Source organism: Panthera pardus, unplaced genomic scaffold, assembly GCF_024362965.1.
Source record: "Panthera pardus isolate Hobbes unplaced genomic scaffold, ASM2436296v1 HiC_scaffold_16, whole genome shotgun sequence".
Lineage (NCBI taxonomy): Eukaryota > Metazoa > Chordata > Mammalia > Carnivora > Felidae > Panthera > Panthera pardus.
The window spans coordinates 147,399,849-147,419,879 of record NW_026526721.1 but is presented as its reverse complement, the minus strand read 5'-3'; the positions used below and the strand labels follow the sequence as shown (position 1 = coordinate 147,419,879).

General features: G+C 48.1%; 1 protein-coding gene and 1 pseudogene across 4 annotated transcripts in view; both read left to right on the top strand.

Annotated features, from left to right (window-relative positions):
* The window catches only part of ACKR2 (atypical chemokine receptor 2), a 52,457-nt gene extending 33,115 nt beyond the window's left edge, over nt 1–19,342 (top strand). Inside the window, exons 1-2 of one of the 4 annotated variants that reach the window (XM_019418871.2) lie at nt 5,999–6,159; nt 16,344–19,342. In XM_019418871.2, coding sequence (XP_019274416.2) covers nt 6,006–6,159; nt 16,344–17,533 — 1,344 coding nt within the window. In that variant the 5' untranslated portion in view covers nt 5,999–6,005 and the 3' untranslated portion in view covers nt 17,534–19,342. Of the gene's footprint in view, nt 1–5,998; nt 6,160–16,343 lie in introns of those variants that run through there. The other 3 variants (XM_019418873.2, XM_053903919.1, XM_019418874.2) reach the window with 3 other exon arrangements.
* On the top strand, nt 3,197–4,945 carry LOC128777381 (putative uncharacterized protein C6orf52; annotated as a pseudogene).
* Nucleotides 19,343–20,031: the final 689 nt, after the last annotated feature.

The following is a 20,031-nucleotide window of genomic DNA, read 5'->3' as shown; positions in this document are numbered from 1 at the left end:
TGATCTACACTTGACTTCACCTCTTTTGGTTGGAGGAGTCAGGGCACACATTGTGATGACCACTGAACCTCTGTCCTCCAAGAGTAGACCCCTAACTGGGGTGTTTTGGAGGAAGCTCGTGCTATATCTAAGTACCAAGGAATGTCAGTAGCTAAGAAGCCGTTTAGGAGAAAGATGCTACAGAAAGGTCAGGGGTGCATCAGAGTCTGCAGGAGGAGACCATAAGTCGTCAGGGGTAAACCAGCCACCATTGTGCAACTGCTAAAGAATGAATGGGCGTTGGCATTGAGCATCAGTGGCTGCTCAGCTCACAAGAAGAGTGACAACCACACAGTACATGCCTCCCGATGGATGAATAGCACCACCTGTGAAGTATAAGAGCTGAATCTGATCAGATCTCTAGCTTCCAATTTACAGGAAAACAAGAGGGCAGAGAAACGTTCAACACCACCACAAGGATGCAATCAGCACAGTCTAGACCATGGGAAACCTGACATACAGGACGAACAACCAGTTTCCTCAATAAGTTTTGAGGAAAAGCAAAAAGATGGAGGTGGAGAAAGAACCTATAGGTTTAAAAAGACAATATATAAACCAACCATTCACAGTGTGTGGACCTTCCTCTATAGACAGAAGAAGCCTCAGGGACTGGAGTCTGTGTACAAAAAACATTAGTACCAGCCTTAGAGAAGAGTAGGTAATTCTTGGGGAGGCTTTCTACATAGAAGCATGCGTTCCCTCAGTAAACTTTTATTGAGTGTTTGCAGTGTGTCCATCCCATTGGCCAGACTATGGTGCGAGGGATCCTCAGATGGGTGACAAATAACTTCTGTCCTGGAACAGCTAACTAGATCTGAGTTGGAACGGTTGGAGAGCAGGAAGGAGAAAAAAATCAAACAGAATATTCACGTACATTGTAGGCAAGAGAGCACTGATATGGGAGCCAGAAAACCCTGGTGGGTTCTCGTCAACCGTGTGTTTCTGGGCAAGGTTCTCTGAGCCGTAACGTAAGCGCTATATTAAAGCTAACATGTAATATGTGGTTGAAGACATTTTGATAAGTGAACAAATACATTGATTTCAAACAAATAAGCTTGTAGCAAGGGACTGGTAAGTGGTACAAAGATTACACATGCCTTCCCCCCCCCCCCAAGCTGAAAGCAGCCCCCTCCTAGGGCCCTGAACATGACAGGCTGGGCAGATGTACAAAAGGAGAGACATGTCTGGGTGGCTGGAAGGGATCAGCCGGTGGGGGCAGCACAGAAAGAGGAAATGGAAGAGGTGAGATGAGTAAAATTTCCTTCCTGTTGTGCCGTCAATGGAGCATGATAGGAAGAAGTTGGTCTGGCCTGACATCTAATCAAAGTAAGTAAACATGGGCTTTACCAGAACTTCTAAACTTGGGGGCAAGTTTGTTTAGGAGTTCCAACTTCAAGACCCTAGAGAGGGTCCGACTGACCCTGTCACGGGCTTAGCCCGGAATGGGGTGAAGTTTGCCCAGGGAAGACAGAGAAATGGAGAGAAAGAGATCGAGAGTGAGGCAGAGGATGAGGCAGGGCCAAATTGGGGCTTGTCCGTCAAAACGTCAGCTTGTCCAGTGCTGGTTGGGTTATGTCAGCAAATCAACTGCCCGGCTCTCTAGCTTCTGCTCTGTGAGGGTAGCACCAGGTACTCTGTGTGCAGATGAACCACTCTGACTGTGAGGAATTTGTGGTCTGGTAGGGAGACAGATTTGTCCTTGAACAATATTTCCCTTACAGACTCAGGAAGCTCAGAGCAGGGCATTAGGGATGTTTGGAGAGGCCTGGAGAGACTTGAGGAAGCTTCTGGGAAGGAGATGGGCTTAGAGTTGGCTGGCAGAGGACAGGAAGGGTCAGGCTGCAGGCAAAATGTCCACAGGTTCACAGTTGGTCCTTGGCTGGCAATAGAAGCAGATGTTTTGAAAATGTGATGCCACTTTTTGCTGTAATGGTAAATGTGTCCAGTGTGTTAAAATTGTGTCTTAGGAGTGTGTCAGGACAGTATGAATTTTAAGGTCTCCATTCTGAAGTTGAAGCAGCACTGTATCCTGTAGGAGATGCCCTGTGCATCCCAGCTGCCTGTCATCAGGGGCTGGGTCCACACTCTTCCCAGGGCAGATAATTGTTGCACTTCTTGAAGAGAGCAAAGAAGATGAGTTCAGAGACTTCTTCCCCCCAGCCCACTTTGATATGGGGATGTCCCCTTTGTCCTTGACTGGTGCTGTCTCTGCTTTGGCTGCTTTGGGGCTGGTGGAGAACAGCTAGTAACTAAACCCCAGGAGGAGAGCACTGTCTCTGCAGGAGAGAATTTGGGCAAGTGCTGCCCAGCTGTCTGCCACCTGCACTTCTCAGCAACAATCCCTGGGCAGAGAAGAGGGGGTCAAGAAGGAAAAGCGCAGGACAAGCGGTGGGCCGGTGCTGCTACTGGGCCAGGATTGGGGTGGGTCTATGGAGGGCAGGATGAATTCCGGGAGAGTCTACCTAGCCAGGCTCAGACCTTCCTGGAATTCCCTGCCCCCAGAACCATGACTGACTTCCTCTAGCTGGAACCTGCCCATTCCAGGAGGACCCAGCCCTTGCTCGGAAGATGCCTCAGTGAATTCCAGGGAAACCTGGCTACCCATGCAAGGGCTCTGAACCCTCACAACCTGCCCTGCATACCAGAGCATAGGTGTTTGAGGTGCTATGGGTGGAAATTCAACTCAACAGGAAGCAGATGGGCTGAGGTATTTCAAAAGAGGATGAGAGGGGTGCCTGGGTGGCTCAGTAGGTTAAGCATCTGACTCTTGATTTCAGCTCAGGTCATGATCCCAGGGTCGTGGGATTGAACCCCGCGTTGGGCTTCTCACTTAGTGTGGAGCCTGCTTAAGATTCTCTTTCTCTTCCTCTGTCCTTCTCCCTCAGCTCATGCTCTCTCTCTCTCTCTCAAAAAAAAATTGAGGTGATTTGAACAGCAAAACCAATGATAATAATGGAATAAAATTAATACTCATGAGTCCATACTGATATATATAAATAAATAGAGAGAAAGGCCAAGTCTTTCTTACAGCAAAATCCAATTAATAAATGTAAAAAGAACGATGGAAGTTGTGAGAGGGTGAGAGGTCTTAGGCCCTGAGCTGGAATTTTTAATGCAGAAATTCAAACTGGCCTCATTTTGTAAAGTTTCTGGGTAAATGGCTGGGCAGGAGAGTTTTGCAAGTTTTGGCATAGCTCAGCAAAAGTAATTATCACTCGTACTGGCAAAGGGTGAAGCCAGTGTTCCAGACCTGCCAGGGTTACCACTCGGGCAACTGGTTTGAGCAATAGCACAGAGGTTACTCCCTTTCTGGTTATGCAGCAGATGGAAGTGCATGGGACCTCTGGACACCGAGCTGAAACTCTGGTCGTGTGTAAGGAAATCACAGCTCTGGCAGAAAGGCAGGATGAAGACCCACTGGAAGATCCAAATCTTCTTTTGACTATTGAAGAGTTAAATAAGGAGTTTATGGTGAAAAGTAAGGACCTATGGCTCTCTCTTGAGTTGCCACTGGCAGCCTTTGGATACAGTTCACTCTAAAATCCCAAATGAGGGGCACCTGGATGGCTTAGTTGGTTCAGTGTCTGACTTCAGCTCAGGTCATGATCTCGTGGTTCCTGAGTTCGAGCCCCGCTTTGGGCTCTGTGCTGACAGCTCAGAGCCTGGAGCCTGTTTTGGGTTCTGTGTCTCCCTCTCTCTTTGCCTCTACACCACTTGTACTCTCTCTCTCAAACCTAAGTGAAACATTAAAAAATAAAATAAAATCCCAGATGAGACCCCAAAGGAGCATGATGGTCACTAATCTACCCAACTGTCACATTAATTGCATCTTGTTTTGTTTTTGTTTTCGAAAAAAAAAAAAAAATTCTCCCAAGAATGTCCTGGATTCTGTATGCACATACAAATCTCCAGGACTTCAGTGTGACTGACATGATAAAATGTGATATAAATAAACTTTACTAGCACACACACACACACAGACACACACACACACACACACACACACACAGAATGATAGAGATAGAAAATCACCATTTGGGAAACAACACAGTAATAATTGTCAGAAAGCGTCATCAATGAATGTTAATATTAGCGGGCAAAAGTTGATAAGAAAGGGTATTTGCATAGTCTCAAAGTACCTCCCTACAAGATGCTTCTTAATTACAAAAGAATAAGTAGTAATTTCACAGTGGAAACCCTGCAGACACTATCTTACCGGGTGATTACAGTTAATGTTGCCAGTAATGAGACATATTGAAATCATGCATATCTGGTATAATGCACTGAGAAGGACACAACATCACTTCTGTGGTGTTCCTGCCTAAAATACATAGCCATAATTTACCCTTGAAGAAGCATCAAACCAAAAGTTAGGGATGTTCTACAGTTCTCTTCAAAACTATCAAGGTCATGAAAGACAAAGCAAGACTGAGGAACTACCCTAGAAATGGGGATACTAAGGAGCCATAACAACCAAAAGCAATGTGGGAGTCTGCTTCGGATCTTGGACCAGAGAAATGACATTAGTGAGACAGTTGGTGACATTTGAATAAGGTCTGTAGATTAGTGAATAGTATTGTGTCAATGTTAGTTTCTTGCTTTGGATCATTATACTATGGTTCTGTGGTTAACATTAGAGGAAGCTGGCTGACAGGCATATAAGAATTTTGTGCGCTAAGTTTGCAAATCGAAAAATTATTTTAAAATAAAAAGTTGGGAGAAGGGGAGGATGAGGAAGGAGCCTAGGTTCTAGAACTTAGCTGTCCTAATTCTCTCAAGAGAATTATACGGAATGAAAACAAGCCAGTCTTAAAAGGTTATCCATCCCTGGGATGGAACCAGGGCTCTGTGGCTTCTGTTGGGCATCTCCCTACTCCTAATTGTCCTATTGGTAACCAGCACTTAGCCTGGAGACACTTGGAGACCCCCCGCTTGAAAAGTCCTCTGCTCCCTTCTGTTGGAGTGAGAACCCATCATGGCCTGGCCTCCACTCTAGGTGGCCCGTGGACCCCAGGGAAAGGCAAATGTTTAAGGCCATGTCCACCTCTCTGGGGACATTCAGTTCTCATCATTACTGTCTGAGGGAGGCAGCATCCCCACCCCCAATACAGATCTGAATGGCAAGGCTCAGAGAGGTGAAGACACCATCTCTAGATCACATAGCAGGTACACACAGAGCCAGATTCAAGCCGGGCAGTGTGTTGACCCCAATGCCAGTGCCTGCGACCACCTGGCATTATTCTGTTACTGCTTAATTCAAGTAGAGACAACAGACATTCACCAAGCACCTGCTGTGTATCAGGCTGCAGGGGGTTGGAGGTAAGGGTGGCTAGACATCATCCCTGGGCCACAGGTACTGTCCCAGAAAAGAGGTACCTTCATCTTGGCAAGCATATGGTGGCAGAATGTCACACACACATATTCATTCAGTTTCTGCTCTTTTCTGGCCCTAGGCTTAGGCTGGTGGGTTCGGTATAGTCCCTGCCTGGGAGTTCCTGACCCAGTAGGAGAGCAGACAAGTAAGTAGGCAGAGGGAGAAGAGTGGGGGTGGAGAGGGAAGATGGTTTGGAAAGTCTAGGAAATGAAAATATTGCTGACGCTTTGGGGGGCAGATGCAGCAGGGCTTGCTGGGAGTTAAGGCCAGAGGAGATGAGGGGCAGGATGGGGTATGATGGTACTGGAGAGGTGTCTGAAATCAATGCAGCTGGAGGTTGGGGAAAGCTGCCTAGCAAAGGCCTGGAGTTCTGAACTACGGCTGTTCATCATCTGCTTGGCTCCCCTGCTGGGGAAATGGTCCAGAGAAGTGTGGCTGGAGACACATGTTTTCCAAAGACATTAGACTGTCTTTGGGTGGGGGGAGTTGCTCCTTCGGGGGGGGGCGGTCATTTGAGCTTGACTCATTTCAAATGAGGGGAAATAGCTTATGGCTCTGCAGCTGAGGCGGGGCAGGGGCAGGCCCAAAGGGGATGCTTTGTTCCAGCCTCAGAACAGGATGTGTGCAGGGCACTGTCCAGAGAGGAGATTCACACTCCCTCTACACTTCCCTGAGGAAGAAGGACCCGGGTGCTGCTGCTCTCCTGGATAAGGTTGGACATCCCCAGGCAAGTTGGTCTGGCTCTGGTAGGTTATGGCCACTGCTGGAATGGGGTGGGCTCTACCCAGGGGAGAGGGGAGAGACTGCATCCAGGGACTTGGAGAGTGGCCACAGGTGTGGGGAGAGGGAAGTGCTAACAGGTCAGTGTGGAGCTTTCTCTCTGGGACAACTCTCGGAACAAGTGCCTCAGCACTAGGGAGTACGGCAGTTTGCTGGTTCCTTCCCTCTTTGGCTCCAGCTCTGAGAATCTGCTTTGTGGATTCTGTAAGGCCCTGAAAGTTGGTGTCAGACATGGCTGTGTGGTCTCAGGGATTCCCTTTTGTCTCTGGGTCTCTGGTTCCCCAGCTGAGACAGATGAGGAGGTCTTTAAGGGCCCCCTCCAAGGGCTGAGGTTATTCTTTGCATGTCAACACTCTTTCCTTATGCCCCCTTGCTCTCTCTTGTTACCCCTCACCCAAGTTCTGAGCCCCCTCCTGCCCCAGATAGTCTCAGAATATCCTCTTATCCCTCTTAAGCTAAGCCAAGAGTCATTTTGGGGCCTGGAAGGGAACCAATAATTCTATGTCAGGCACTCACCTAATTATTATAAAACCTTCAGGAAGGAGATATTTTACAGGTGAGAAAACTAAGGCTCAGAGAGGCTAAGTAATTTGCCCGGGGTTACTCAGCCATTAAGAAGTAGACCAATCTCTTCTGTCTATTCCATGCTGCACCATGCTGAGTATACCACCCTCCCTGGGGGCAGTGGAGGTGGTGATTGTGTTTCATTTTGAACCAAGAATAATGCCGAAATATAAATGCAGGCAACAGTGAGAGAGACTAAGGAAAGAAATGCAAAAATGATTTGGGAAACATGTGAAAATCATACCTTCTTCTGCAACAGCAGCTCTTTAAAGAGTAGGGCTCTAAACTTGCTGAGTTTTTATTAACTGAAGTAAGCTCTGGGAGGAGGGGTTGCCCTGTGAGTTTCTCAATGTCACCAACATCCCCATTCCCTGATAAGAGCCAGGAAACATTGAGTAATGTGGGGTCCCAGGGAGCATGGGGAACAGGAGGGTCTCACAGATCCCAGGGCCCAGGAGCCGGGGAGTCTATCAGGAGACTTCAAAGGCACTCACGCCCTGCAGGGGACCGGACAAGGCCACTCTTTTGCAGCCAGGCTCCCCACAAATCCGGGGAGGTTTAGTGCAGTGGTTGGAGCCATGGGCATGAAAACAGACAAGATTTACCAAAATATTCCCAGAGACTATTCCTGGAAGCAGCTAGCCTCTTTTCTATTTTTCTCTTACATTTCCACATTTTACATTGAGCATGTATGATTTTTGTAAGCAGGAAAAATACATGTTAGAAAAGTAAAGAGAGAAGGAGAGCATGTAATGGTCCACTGCTCGGAGATTCAGAGCTCTAAGGTCAGCTCTGCCTAACCTGTAGTGAGTGTGGCTCTGGGCTTTCTGTGAAACCGGGGAGGTGACACATGCTGCCTGTAACAAGGGAGCCAGGAGGACTTGGAGGGCCAGGATATAAAGGCGCCTGGAGAAGTAAGGGGCCCCGTGTACACGTCAGGACCGGTTACTATTGTTTTCACAGTGTTTTGTGCATCACAATGAATTTAAATGCAGTGCTTTCCACAGTGGACCATGAAGAGGGCATCTGTCCTTTCCCGTGAGTCTGAGGCGAGAGCTCACAGCAGTGGAGCTCCCAGTGTGTGGTCCAGGGCTCTGGCCCTGGAGCCAACTGCAGGGACTCAATTTCTGACTGCAGCACACTTGCTGAGTATCCTTGGGCAAGTAACTCCCCCTCTCTGAGCCTCAGTTCCTCATTTACAAAATGGAGATAACATTAGTGCTTATCTCCTAAGGTTGTTGTGAGCAGTGAGGACATGAATATGTAGAAAGTTTGGAGGAGGGAGTCTACAACTGGCCTGTTATTTTCTTTGAGAGGCAGTATAACTTAGCGTTCTAGAGCATGGACTCTGGATTTCAGTTCCTGGACCTACTACTACTCCCTTGCCAGGTGACATTGGACCAGTTCCCTAATCTCTCTGTGTCTCAGTGTTTTCAGCTAGAAAATAGGGCTGATGATAATATTTAACTTCTGTAAGGTAAATGTGAGAATTAAATAAGTTAATACATGTACAGCTCCTTGCCCCAGCACCCAGCACACCATCAAGGATCTGTGGTGTTAGCTGTTATAAAGAAGGCACGAGGGACGCCTGGGTAGCTCAGTCAGCTAAGCATCCGATTTCAGCTCAGGTCATGATCTCCCCGCTCTGGGGTTCGAGCCCCACGTTGGGCTCTGTGCTGACAGCTCAGAGCCTGGAGCCTGTTTCAGATTCTGTGTCTCCGTCTCTCTCTCTGCCCCTCCCCTGCTTGAGCTCTTCTCTCTCTCCCTCTCAAAAACAAATACACATTAAAAAAAAAAAAAGATGGCATGAGATTTACTCATAGCGACATTCTTTGCTGTAAGCGCTGTTTATTTTATGGGTGAGAAGACAGGCTTGTGCAAGTCACGGGTTCCAGAATGGAAGCCTTCACTTTATGTTAGGGCTGGCAGGGCCTGAAGTTTAAGTCCAAGGGCATCCCAAATGACGCGGTGAAGCTGAGTCCCAGTTTCCCACCACCCCCCCCCCGCCGCCCGCCATAGGTTATTCATGATTTCTCTTCCTGTGTGCCATTCCTGAGGCACTAGACATTTTTCCTCGTGTCCTCCTTGTGTGGCTCTTGGTTCTTTTCCTGTTTTTCATTCATGTACCATCAACCCCCCAGCCAGTCTTCCATTCAGGCACCCTGAGCAATGGCAGTCTGGTCTCCTGTCACTTCTTCATCTCTAGTCCCCATCCTTCACCCCTGTCTTTTAATGAGCTAGCCCAGACTCAGCTTGGATTCAGATCCCAGCTCTGCTACTAACTAACTGTGTGGCCTTGGGCAAGTTCCTTAGCCTCTCTGTGGCTATGTTTCCTTACATGTAAAATTGAGATAATAATAGCACCTGCCTCTGAGTGGTATTGCGAGGATGAAATGAATGGATGCGTGCCAAGTTCTGAGAATAGAGCCTGGCCCAAGGTAAGTGCTCTGTAAGTGGTGGGTATGTGTTACTATTGTTGTAATTGTCATTACACAGTAGAGGTTAATATCTGGCATTTTCCCAAATGGAGGAGGAACCTGGAGTGATCCCATCACTGTTACCAGTTCCCCCAAAGGCAAGTTTTCTTCTACCTGTAACCTAAGGCCAGAGCACTTTCCGCAGCCAGACCCTGTGGTCAGAGAGTGAGTCATTTCATAGCCCCTTGCCTCAACTTTTCCAGCCACAGGTAGGCCAGGAATGCAGAATGGGAAAACCATAGTTAGAGGCACAGAGGGCTCACTCCAAGCTGAGCCAGGGTAGAGTCCAGGCCTTCGGACTCTGTCTCCATCCCAGTCCTCCCAGAGCAGTTAGGGGAGCTCCTGAGGGAGGAAGCTGGGGGTAGCCAGAGGGCACATCCTGTGACACTGGTCTAGGGAGGCTGTGCCAGCTGGAGATAGCACTTGAACATGGCTGGAGTGCAAGCAGTGGGCTGGACATGCCGCATGGCCAGGGGCTCCCAAGGCCACTGTAGCAGGGCTGGTCCAGGCTGGGAAAATGACCCACAGAAGGAGGGTCTTGCCTCTGCTGTGTTCAGGGCACCAGTAAGGGAAGGCAGGAAATCAGGCAAGGGACAAATGAGGCGAGAAAAGAAGGGATGAAAAGAGGTGACAGTACTGATGAGGTCCACGGTCATTTGTTGACTGCCTCTAAGTGCCAGCCCTGTACTGGCGAGTTCCAACCCCTGGGTGTCCCCAGTCTAGCAGAGGAGGCGAGCGATTCTCTAAAGGGAACTGTACTCAAGGAGGTAGGTACCAAGGCTGAGGAGTGACCTTCTGTGAGTGCTTGGGGGCTGGGGCAAGGGTTACACCAGGCTAGTGGCCCGGGCAGGCTTCTGGGAATGAAGAATTTAGGTTGCATTTTAAAGGATATGATTTCCAAATTGTAAGGAAGCCAGCATAATTTTTGTTCGCTAGAAGTGATTTCAGATGTTATTCTTGGTTTTACATTTTGAAAGCTAGTGTGGCCTTTTTGGGGTCACATTTGACTTTGTTTATTTGTTTGCTAGTCACAGCTGCACTGTGGGCAGCACACTCAGCATGGCTGTGCCGTGGGCACGTGAGAGGGGACAGGGTGGCCCTGTCTCCAAGGGTTCTTGGCTGGAGAGGAGGGCAGCCATGGGGTGATGTGGCAGGTGGAGGGGAAAAAGTGATGGGAGACACAGACAGGGACATAGTGAAATGGGCAGGATTAGGTCAGGCTTCATGGGGTCCTGATCAGGGGTATGCCAGTAAAGGTTTCATAACCAGTTCTCAGTGGTAGTGGTAGTGGTGGAGGCCACGTGCAAGGAGAGGAAGCTCCAATTCGTAGCATTTGTCGCGGTGTACATATTCCCACCATGACTAATTTCAAGCTACCAACTCATCCCCAAATGAAGAATTGGTCAATTTCATGGTTGTTTGTTGGATGCCTCCCAGATGTTGTATAACTGGCTCTCATGAGCCTGTGGGAGCTGCCTCAGCACATTAATGACTTTGAATCTTCTCTGCCACTGGTTGCTAAGGTCAGAAGTCCCCCTACCAAAGGCCCATCCTTCAAATTCAGGTTTGGTCCGTGTTGAAAGGAGAGCTAGAGGGAAAGTGTCACCCGTTCTACCTTGTACTGTGGGGGCCATCCAACCTGGGGTCCATCATTTGCTGATCTGAAGCTGTGGGCAGTTGGACTCCACCATTCCAAACCTCAGTTTTCTCATCTGGAAAATGGGAATCCTAACAGTACTGCTTCCCAGAACTATGGTAAGGATTAAAAGAGAAAATTGCATCTGAGTATTCAGCTCATGGAAGGAGCTCAACTAACATGGCTGCCTTCTTGTCTAGATGGACATGGCAATATCCTCTCTCTTGTTGCCTCAACTATGACTTCTCTGAGAGGCCTTGGGAGGTGAGCCCTTGATCCTCAGGAGAAGACATTATTCTCCAGCCAAACATTCTTTCTGAGTCAAAGCTGGTGCTAGTCCAGGCCAGCAGCCTCAGGAAGTCACAAAGAGGATGATGTTACTGCTCCAGAGACAAGGCGTAGTTTGCCTTTGTGCCCTTGTCCTCAGTGTACGGGAAGCTCTGCTCACCTCGCCCTTGTCCCTCCTCTTTAAATCCTCCCTCTCTAGGTAGTTCCTAGATTCCCCCAAAAGTTCCACTGCAGAAATTCACACTGCTAATTCATACTGGATGTGAATAACTGATACCCTCATTTAATCCTCTCAAGGTATTGCTGGATACACCAAATGAATTCGTACAATAAGGAAAAGTGAAAAGAAAAAAATCAAGTGAGTCCAGAGGGACAGGTAGGGGTCAGTTAGCAGAGACCTGAAGGGCAGTCAGGAACATGGTGGTCATGTTTCAGTGTGGCCACTGATCACTCACTGTATGCTTTGTATAAGTTGTTCCCCTTCTTTGAGTCTCAAGTTCCCCACCTGTGAGTTGAAGGAGGTGGATGCGATGCTCACTCACTCCCTCAGTCTGAGAAACTGATGGGAAAAGAGAGGGTCACAGGAAGTGTATTACCTATTGTCACTGTATCAAATCGCCTCAAATTCAGTGGCTTAAAACAACACACATTTACTATCTCAAAGTTCTAGAGGTCAGAAGTCTAAAATGGGTCAGCAGGGCTACGTTTCTTCTGGAGGCTCAGCAAGAATCTGTTCCTTGCTTCTACCAGTTTCTAGAGGCTGCCTGCATTCTTTGTCTTATAACTGCATCTCTCTGACCTGTTTCCACCCTCACTCTCTGATTTGGACACTTTTATGTCCCTCTTATAATGACCCTTGTGATTACATTGGGCCTGCCTTAATCACATCTGTAAAGTCCCTTTTGACATATCAGGTAACATATTCACAGGTTTTAGGGATTAGGATGTGGGTATCATTGAGAGGCCATTATTCCATTGACCATAGGGAGGCTATGTTTCACAAGGAGGTTCAGTAAAGCCTTGGGGGTATTAATAGTGAAGTCTACAGAGGCTAGACCAGCCACTGAGGGCAGTATCCTGGGCAGTCAGAATCTCCTGAGACCAAATCACACATTTCTCAAGTGGCCCCTTTTGGTGACTGTTGGATAGGGCAAAACAGAGGACGGGGATGGGATGGCACCAGGGTCAAGGCACTGTTTCCAGTGTCTAAAACCTGGGATTCATATACAGCTCAGCTATGTGATTGTGGAAAAGTAATCCCCTCCTGGATTAAATGGGGCTGACAGTTCCTTCCTGATTTGCCTTACAGGCCGGTCATAGTGGCTGTGAAGGTGCCTGACCAATTATCACAGGCACATGGGGGTGTTCCCTGATGCTGTCATTGTTGTTAACATTATTGGTGAGAGTTATGGGAGGGGCTGGTGGTCCCAGAGGTCAAGAAGACCTGGAAAGATTCCCAGAGGTCAAGAAGACCTGGAAAGATTCCCAGAGTGAAAGATCAGGAGGCCAGAGGCCCTGAGAGGGAAGGGAACAGTGTTTCAGTTGGAAGGAGCCTTGTAAAGGTGGCGTGGGCCAGCCTGGAGCCTGCTGACCCTGACCTCTGGCTTTGATCAAAGCAGTCATCTGGCTTGGTTGTTTATTAAAGCAGGGACTTTGAGAAGCCAGGTCACGATCAACGTCAGTAATGCTAGACCAGAAGAGCCGATATTTAATTATCAACAACTTCTGATAAATCATCCCTAAGGGGCACCTGGGTTGCTCAGTGGTTGAGCGTCTGACTTCAGCTCAGGTCATGATCTCACAGTTTGTGAGTTCAATTTCCACACTGGGCTTACTACTGTCAACCTGTCAGCACAGAGCCTGCTTCTGATCCTCTGTTCCCCTCTCTCTGCCCTTTCCCCACTTGCACTCTTCCCAAAATAAAAATAAATATTTAAAAAAATAATCCCTAATCAGTCCCAAGTGCAGAAGAGTACTCCCTCCTCCCACCACAGCAGCTCATGGACTCCTGACACCAGCCATGTGCTAGGGGCGTCCTTACTGCTGCCCAGGAAAGGGAGGGGCTCAGGGACTGGAGGCCCTAGATGCACAGGAGGGGAGTGGAGAACCAGGAAAGTAAGGCACAGGGTGAAGTTTCTGGCCAGTCAGGAGCCCAGCCCTATATAAAGCTGCCCAGGCTGAGCTCCTGGATGGGGACAGGACATGTGTGTGATTTTCCCAATATCTGGCCCAGATTCCATTTCACAGGAGCCCAAGGGTGGTGCAGAGGCTCAATGAGTAGGAGGACTTCAGGGACTCCCTGGGAGAAGTTCTGCCTCAGCAGCATTGTATATTTCCATCAGCTGTGAGGTCCCAATGTTGCGGATACTTAGAAGAGTCAGCTGAGGGCCTGAGTCAATATTTCCTGCAGAATTCTACCTGGAAAAAAAAATAGACAAAACTTCCAGGAAGGACTGGGGAAAATTTTTGCCATATATATGTAAAAAGCTAAATCCTTACCATATAAAACCTCTTATGAAATGAGAATCCCACCCATTAAAACAATAAATTATTCACAAAAGAAATACAAACTGGCACTGAACACATTAAAAAGTTCCACCTCGCTTTAATCAAAGAATAAAAAATAAAACACAAAGGTATAAAGTGGGCTTGATTTGTATTTCTTGGTTTATGAACCATTGTCACCAGCCTCTAGGCCCCACTCTGGAGGCCATGCATGATTGCTGCCAGAGTCATGTATTCTTTTTTATCTCCTACCTCTCTCCTTCAAAACCCTCTTCTTCACTGGTGAACAGTCTAATGTGTTGAACCTGAAGTCTCTCTCCTGGAACACACAACAGAATTGAGCATAATTCTTATCACTGGTTCATGTGAAGGTCTCTCTTAAAAATTATTTTTATATATTCTATTTTTTTTGAGAGAGAGAGAGTATGCACATATGAGGAGGGGAGAGGCGGGGGGAGGGGGGGGGAGAGAGAGAGAGAGAGAGAGAGAGAGAGAGAGAGAGAGAGAGAGAATCTTAAGCAGTCCACACCCAGCTCAGAGCCCATGACCCTGGGATTGTGACCTGAGCTCAACCAACTGAGCTACCAGGCACCCCTTAAAAATTATTATTATTATTTTTTAAAATTTCTTTTAATGTTTATTTATTTCTGAGACAGAGAGAGACAGAGCATGAGTGGGGGAGGGGCAGAGAGAGAGGGAGACAGAATCTGAAGCAGGCTCCAGGTTCTGAGCTGTCAGTACAGAGCCTGACGCGGGGCTCGAACCCACAAACCGTGAGATCGTGACCTGAGCTGTAGTCAGTCGCTCAATCGACTGAGCCACCCAGGCACCCCCAAAATTATTTTTAATAATACAGTTAAAACCTGGGAAACCACTGCTCTGAGGGGAAACCACTGCACTGACCTGCCCTCATCCCATGCTTTGGGCTTCTGCCCAGGCAGCCACCATCTTGAATGTTGTCCCTATCATTCCCAAGCTTTCGCATTCATCTTTTTGAACTCCTGCAAAGTATTTCTGTTTCATTTGTTTTAATTCTATTAAAAGAATATCATGTATGTATTTTTATGAGTCTTAGAAATGTTGGACATTTTCAAAAAGCAGTAAGGAGGTAGAGACTCACAGGATGGTGGTGAGGGAGTGAGGAAGGAATCTGGGACGTCTCCTATGTTTCAGTCTTAGGTGACTGAGTCAGTGGTGCTGTTCAGTTAGGTAGATGCAGGAGAGAAGAGGCTGGCGGAAAGATGATGGACTCTGTTCTCAACAAAGCAACATTTTAAGCTAACATTTACTGAGGGCCTACTATGTTCTGGGCACTCTTCATGGAGTGTGACATGCTCTGAAGTGAATGATAATTTTTAAGCCTCACAAGAACCCCATGAACTAGGCACTATTATTATTATCATTATCATTTTACAGATGGGGAAACTGAGGAATGGAAAGGTTTAGTAGGCTTTGAGCCTCTCAACATGATGGCTCACACCTTTCTGCTACAAACCTAGATATACTGGATAAAATATGTTAAAAATATTGAATACTTATAAATAAAAATATTGATATAAAACTAAATATTTGTAATAAAATATTTTTAATATTTTAAAATATTTTAAAAATAACAAAAGCAATGGAAATCCTTAGGCGACAGAGGTCAAAAAAATTAAAAGCCAGACTGGGCACACTAGACATTTATGGATAAAACAAATCCTACTGAAGACAAGCATTTGTTTAAAAAAAAAAGAAAACAACCACAAGCCACACATGAGGAAAAGTATGGTGATACAGTACATAGGTGAATTGGTATTCTCTAAGTAATAAAGAAAAATCTGAAAGATATTATCAGTTCTTTTTAAAAATTTTTATTATTTTTTAAATTTACATCCAAGTTAGTTAGCATATAGTGTAATAATGATTTCAGGAGTAGAATACAGTGTGTCTTCCTTAATGCCCATCACCCATTTATCCCATCCCCCACCCACAACACCTCTCGCAACCCACTGTTTGTTCTCTGTATTTAAAAGTCTCTTATGTTTTGTCCCCTCCCTATTTTATATTGTTTTTGCTTCCCTTCCCTTATGTTCATCAATTTTGTAACTTAAATTCCACCTATGAGTGAAGTCATATATTTGTCTTTCTCTAATTTCACTTAGCATAATATACTCTAGTTCCGTCCACATAATTGCAGATGGCAAGATTTCATTCTTTTTGATCACCAAGTAATATTGCATTGTGTGTATACATCACATCTTCTTTATCTGTCGATGGACAGTTGGGCTCTTTCCATACTTTGGCTATTGTCGATAGCACTGCTGTAAACATTGGGGTGCATGTGCCCCTTCAAAACAGCACACCTGTATCCCTTGGATAAATAGCTAGTAGTGCAATTACTGGGTCGTATCAGTTCTTTTAAATGATGAAGGGGAAAATAAAGAGGAGAAGCCATAATGAAATAAGTGAGTCCTGTGAGAACATCTGAGGTTAAGCTACCCACCCAGGGTGGCATGGTTAAAGTGGTAGGCTCAGGTTCCCCACACTTGTGCTCTTCCTCTCTGACCTACAGGTACTGAGGTCAACGTGAAGAGTCTGCTGGGCCTCCCAGAGCAGCAGTAAAAGCGGGTTTGGAGAGAGGTAGAGAGTGCCTGGTTTCATCTTATTCCTCTCCCACTGTACTCTGTCTGGTCCACAGAGCTCCAGAACTGGGCGTGTCCTCCTGACATGGCCTCCACCGCCTCCCCTCTGCTGCCTACCACTGAGGTTGCCAGTTCTGAGAACAGCAGCTCCTTCTATGACTACGAGTACTACCTGGACAGTGTGGCCTTCATGCTCTGCCGGAAGGATGAGGTGATGTCCTTTAGCAGGATCTTCCTGCCAGTCTTCTACAGCCTGATCTTTGTGCTGGGTTTGGGCGGAAACCTCTTTCTTCTAGTGGTCTTGCTCCGGTACATGCCTCGCAGGCGGATGACTGAGGTCTATCTGCTGAACCTGGCCATCTCCAACCTCCTGTTTGTGGTGACACTGCCTTTCTGGGGCATCTCTGTGGCCTGGCATTGGGTCTTTGGGAGTTTCTTATGCAAGATGGTGAGCACCCTCTATACCATCAACTTCTACAGTGGCATCTTCTTCATTAGCTGCATGAGCCTGGACAAGTACCTGGAGATCGTCCACACTCAGCCCCACCACAGACTGAGGACCCGGGCCAAAAGTCTGCTCCTGGCTGCCATGGTATGGACTGTGGCCCTGGCTGTCTCCATCCCTGACATGGTCTTTGTGCAGACACATGAAAACCCCACAGGCGTGTGGAACTGCTATGCAGATTTCGGAGGACATGGAACCATCTGGAAGCTCTTTCTCCGTTTCCAGCAGAACCTCCTGGGGTTTCTCCTTCCACTCCTTGTCATGATCTTCTTCTACTCCCGCATTGGCTCTGTGCTGGTCAGGCTGAGGCCCCCAGGCCAGGGCCGGGCTCTGAAGATAGTCGTAGCCCTTGTGGTGGCCTTCTTTGTGCTGTGGTTCCCATACAACCTCACCTTGTTTCTGCACTCACTGCTGGACCTGCAAGTCTTTGGGGACTGCAAGGTTAGCCAGCACTTGGACTATGCCCTGCAGGTGACAGAGAGCATTGCCTTCCTTCACTGCTGCTTCACTCCCATTCTCTATGCCTTCTCCAGCCGCCACTTCCGCGGGCACCTGAAGGCTTTCCTCATCACTGTGCTCCGGCACAACCAGGCACCTCGCCCTGCACAGGCCCCACTGTCCAGCTGTTCTGAGAGTAGCACGCTCACTGCCCAAGAAGAAATGACTGGCATGAATGACCTTGGGGAGAGGCAGGCTGAGCACTCCCCCGACATGAACGACACGGGAGAAAATGAAGCCTGAGTGGCCATACCACAGTCTGGTGAGAGTGGATGGGACCCAGCTCAGTTGGGCATCCACCCAAAGTCCTCTCTTCAAGGGCCTCATGGACCATGTTGTCAAACCCAGTGGTCAGTTCTCAGTTCTCAACCATCAGCAGCATTTACTTACTCCTGCCTCTTCCTTTCACTTTCTTTATTGCCTTCCAGGAAATCATACTCTCTTGCATGAATCGCTACAGTAGTGTCCTAACTGACCTCTGTGCTTCTTATCATCATGCTATGTCCTGTCATCTGATCTGCTCCCAGCAGCCAGCATGATCACCCACCCTCAGCCATCACTGCCGTCTTCCTCAGAGTAGTCCAAGGCTTGCCACCCACCAGTGTGCCCTCTTCCCTGTAGCTCAGCTGGGAAAATATTGTTGCAGTATCGTTTAATGTCACAGCTTTGATGGCACTGCCAAGGGTCTGGCAAGCCGGAGGGCCTGGAAGTGCCCCACCTGGGGAACTTCCCAGGAACATGAGAGTCAGCAGGTGGGATGCCAGGTGAACATGGCAGTCCAGGAGGCTCTTCCTTCTTGTGCTTCCCATGCCCCTCTCTGGAGCCTTCAAGGGTCCCTGGGGCCTGCACAATCAAGTCTAAATTTTTTGTCTGGCTTCAGGGCTGGAGCTTTCACACGTAGAATCCCATACGCCATCTTACCTTTATAGTCCGTCATTCCTTTTCACTTCCTGGACACCAGGTACCCCTTGTCTCTTACACATTCCCACCTCTATGTTTTGTGCTTGCCCACTTTCTCGTGTAACAGGGATCATTTTTTCAGCCAGCTGTCTCCTCATCCTTGCTCTTTAGCTGTCTCTCCTAAGGCCCCAGAGTCCCACTGTCAGGAAGGACTCTGAGCTCCATTGGTGCCCTGGGAAATGAAGCTCTGTATCTGAAGGTGGTGATTTGTTTGAGGATGTGGGGGAGTGGGGTTCTATTTTGGAGCTCCTGAAATCTGGTGCACAAGGGACCTCAGTCCTGCCCACATAGCAGCCTGACTGGTGAGATACAGCCTGAGCTGTACCAACTGGGTCTAGGTACCCAGAGTGTCTCTGACATCGTATCCATGATGCATAGATGAGATGGGATAAGGTATGCCAGCCAAGGGACACCTAGCAGGGCTTATCCCCAGCACTGGCAGATGTGTGTACGTGTAGTCTATGTGCACATGTCTGTGTTGCTGTGTGGGCTGTGCATAGTACATATAGCTATGTGGATCTGATATGAATGTGTCACTGTGTCCTCTGGGCCTTGTGTCTGTGTGTTCCTATGTGTCTTTCTCTAGCTGTGTAAGTGTGGGTATGTGCTCTCTGCAAACAACAGGTATATAAGAAGTGCCCTGAAGCCGGTGCCCAAGGGGCAGGGGAAAGGGTGGCCACCAGTGACCCCTCAATCCCTCTCACTGTCCTAGTTGCCATGTACTGCAGCTGACCATAGCGAGGGCTCTGACTACAGCACAGAAGGCACTGGTCAGGAAGCAAGTTGGAGCTGGGCTCTCACAGCCCAGGCCAGGACAGAGACCTCTTCATCCTGACCTTACTTCCCAGTCCGCACCTCGGTTCCTCCTGCTGCTCTCCGTCTGCCCACCCAAAGGCCTAGTTCGCTGGCTACACTGCTCATGCCTTTCCAGGAAAGCTCCCAGGATTCTCTTGGTCCTCAGACTCTGCGGCAAGATGGACTCTTCCCCTGGCTGACCCAGGGAGAGGGACAGGCATGGCTCTGCCTCTACCCTGTGAAATGTGTTTTGAGGGTTTACAGCTATTACTGCTTATGGAAAAAATATTTTTCTTTCCCAGGTACCTGCAGTTCCACCTTTGGCATGCCATCTCTGATCTTACTTTGTGATAGGCTATCCTTAGAGAATACACATAGTGGGCTTTTCTTTGAGGGAGAAAAAAATTTGGTGCAGAAATGAGGATTTGGGGGTCAGGACTGTTGTGTCAGGACAGGTAGTGATTAGATGTATCCTTGGGGGTCTCAATCTTCCTACTGCCTCAGGGTCCTTGCTAGGGAAGGAAGGGTGGTCCTTGCAGAGAGTGTGTCCAGTCCCCATGCAAGGGGCGTAGGACTACAGGTGCCATGGGCCCCTTCTGTGCCCGCAGCTGGGCATTGGCCCCTACATGCACACTATAATCCTGGGTGCTCACTGCTTCCTGGGAGGCCTGTTGTTATGGGCTGTGGGACGGTATACTTGTAGTCACCCCACACCTCTGACCCACTGAGGCTTCCCTTGGTCCCAGGTATACCCTCAAACATGCAGTTCCTGGGAGATCACTCTCAGTTGAGACCTCTTGGTCTTGACTTAATGGATTTGGGCCCTCAGTCCTGCCCCCCAGCCTGTTGACAGGCCAGGCCCTTGGTCTAGATTTCTTTGGGTATAGGGAAAATGAGGGTGTGTAGCACCTGAGCAGTGCCCAGGAGGTGTGTGAAGGCCCTGCATCTTTGCCTGTATCCCAATACCTGCTCTGGCACAGGGCCTG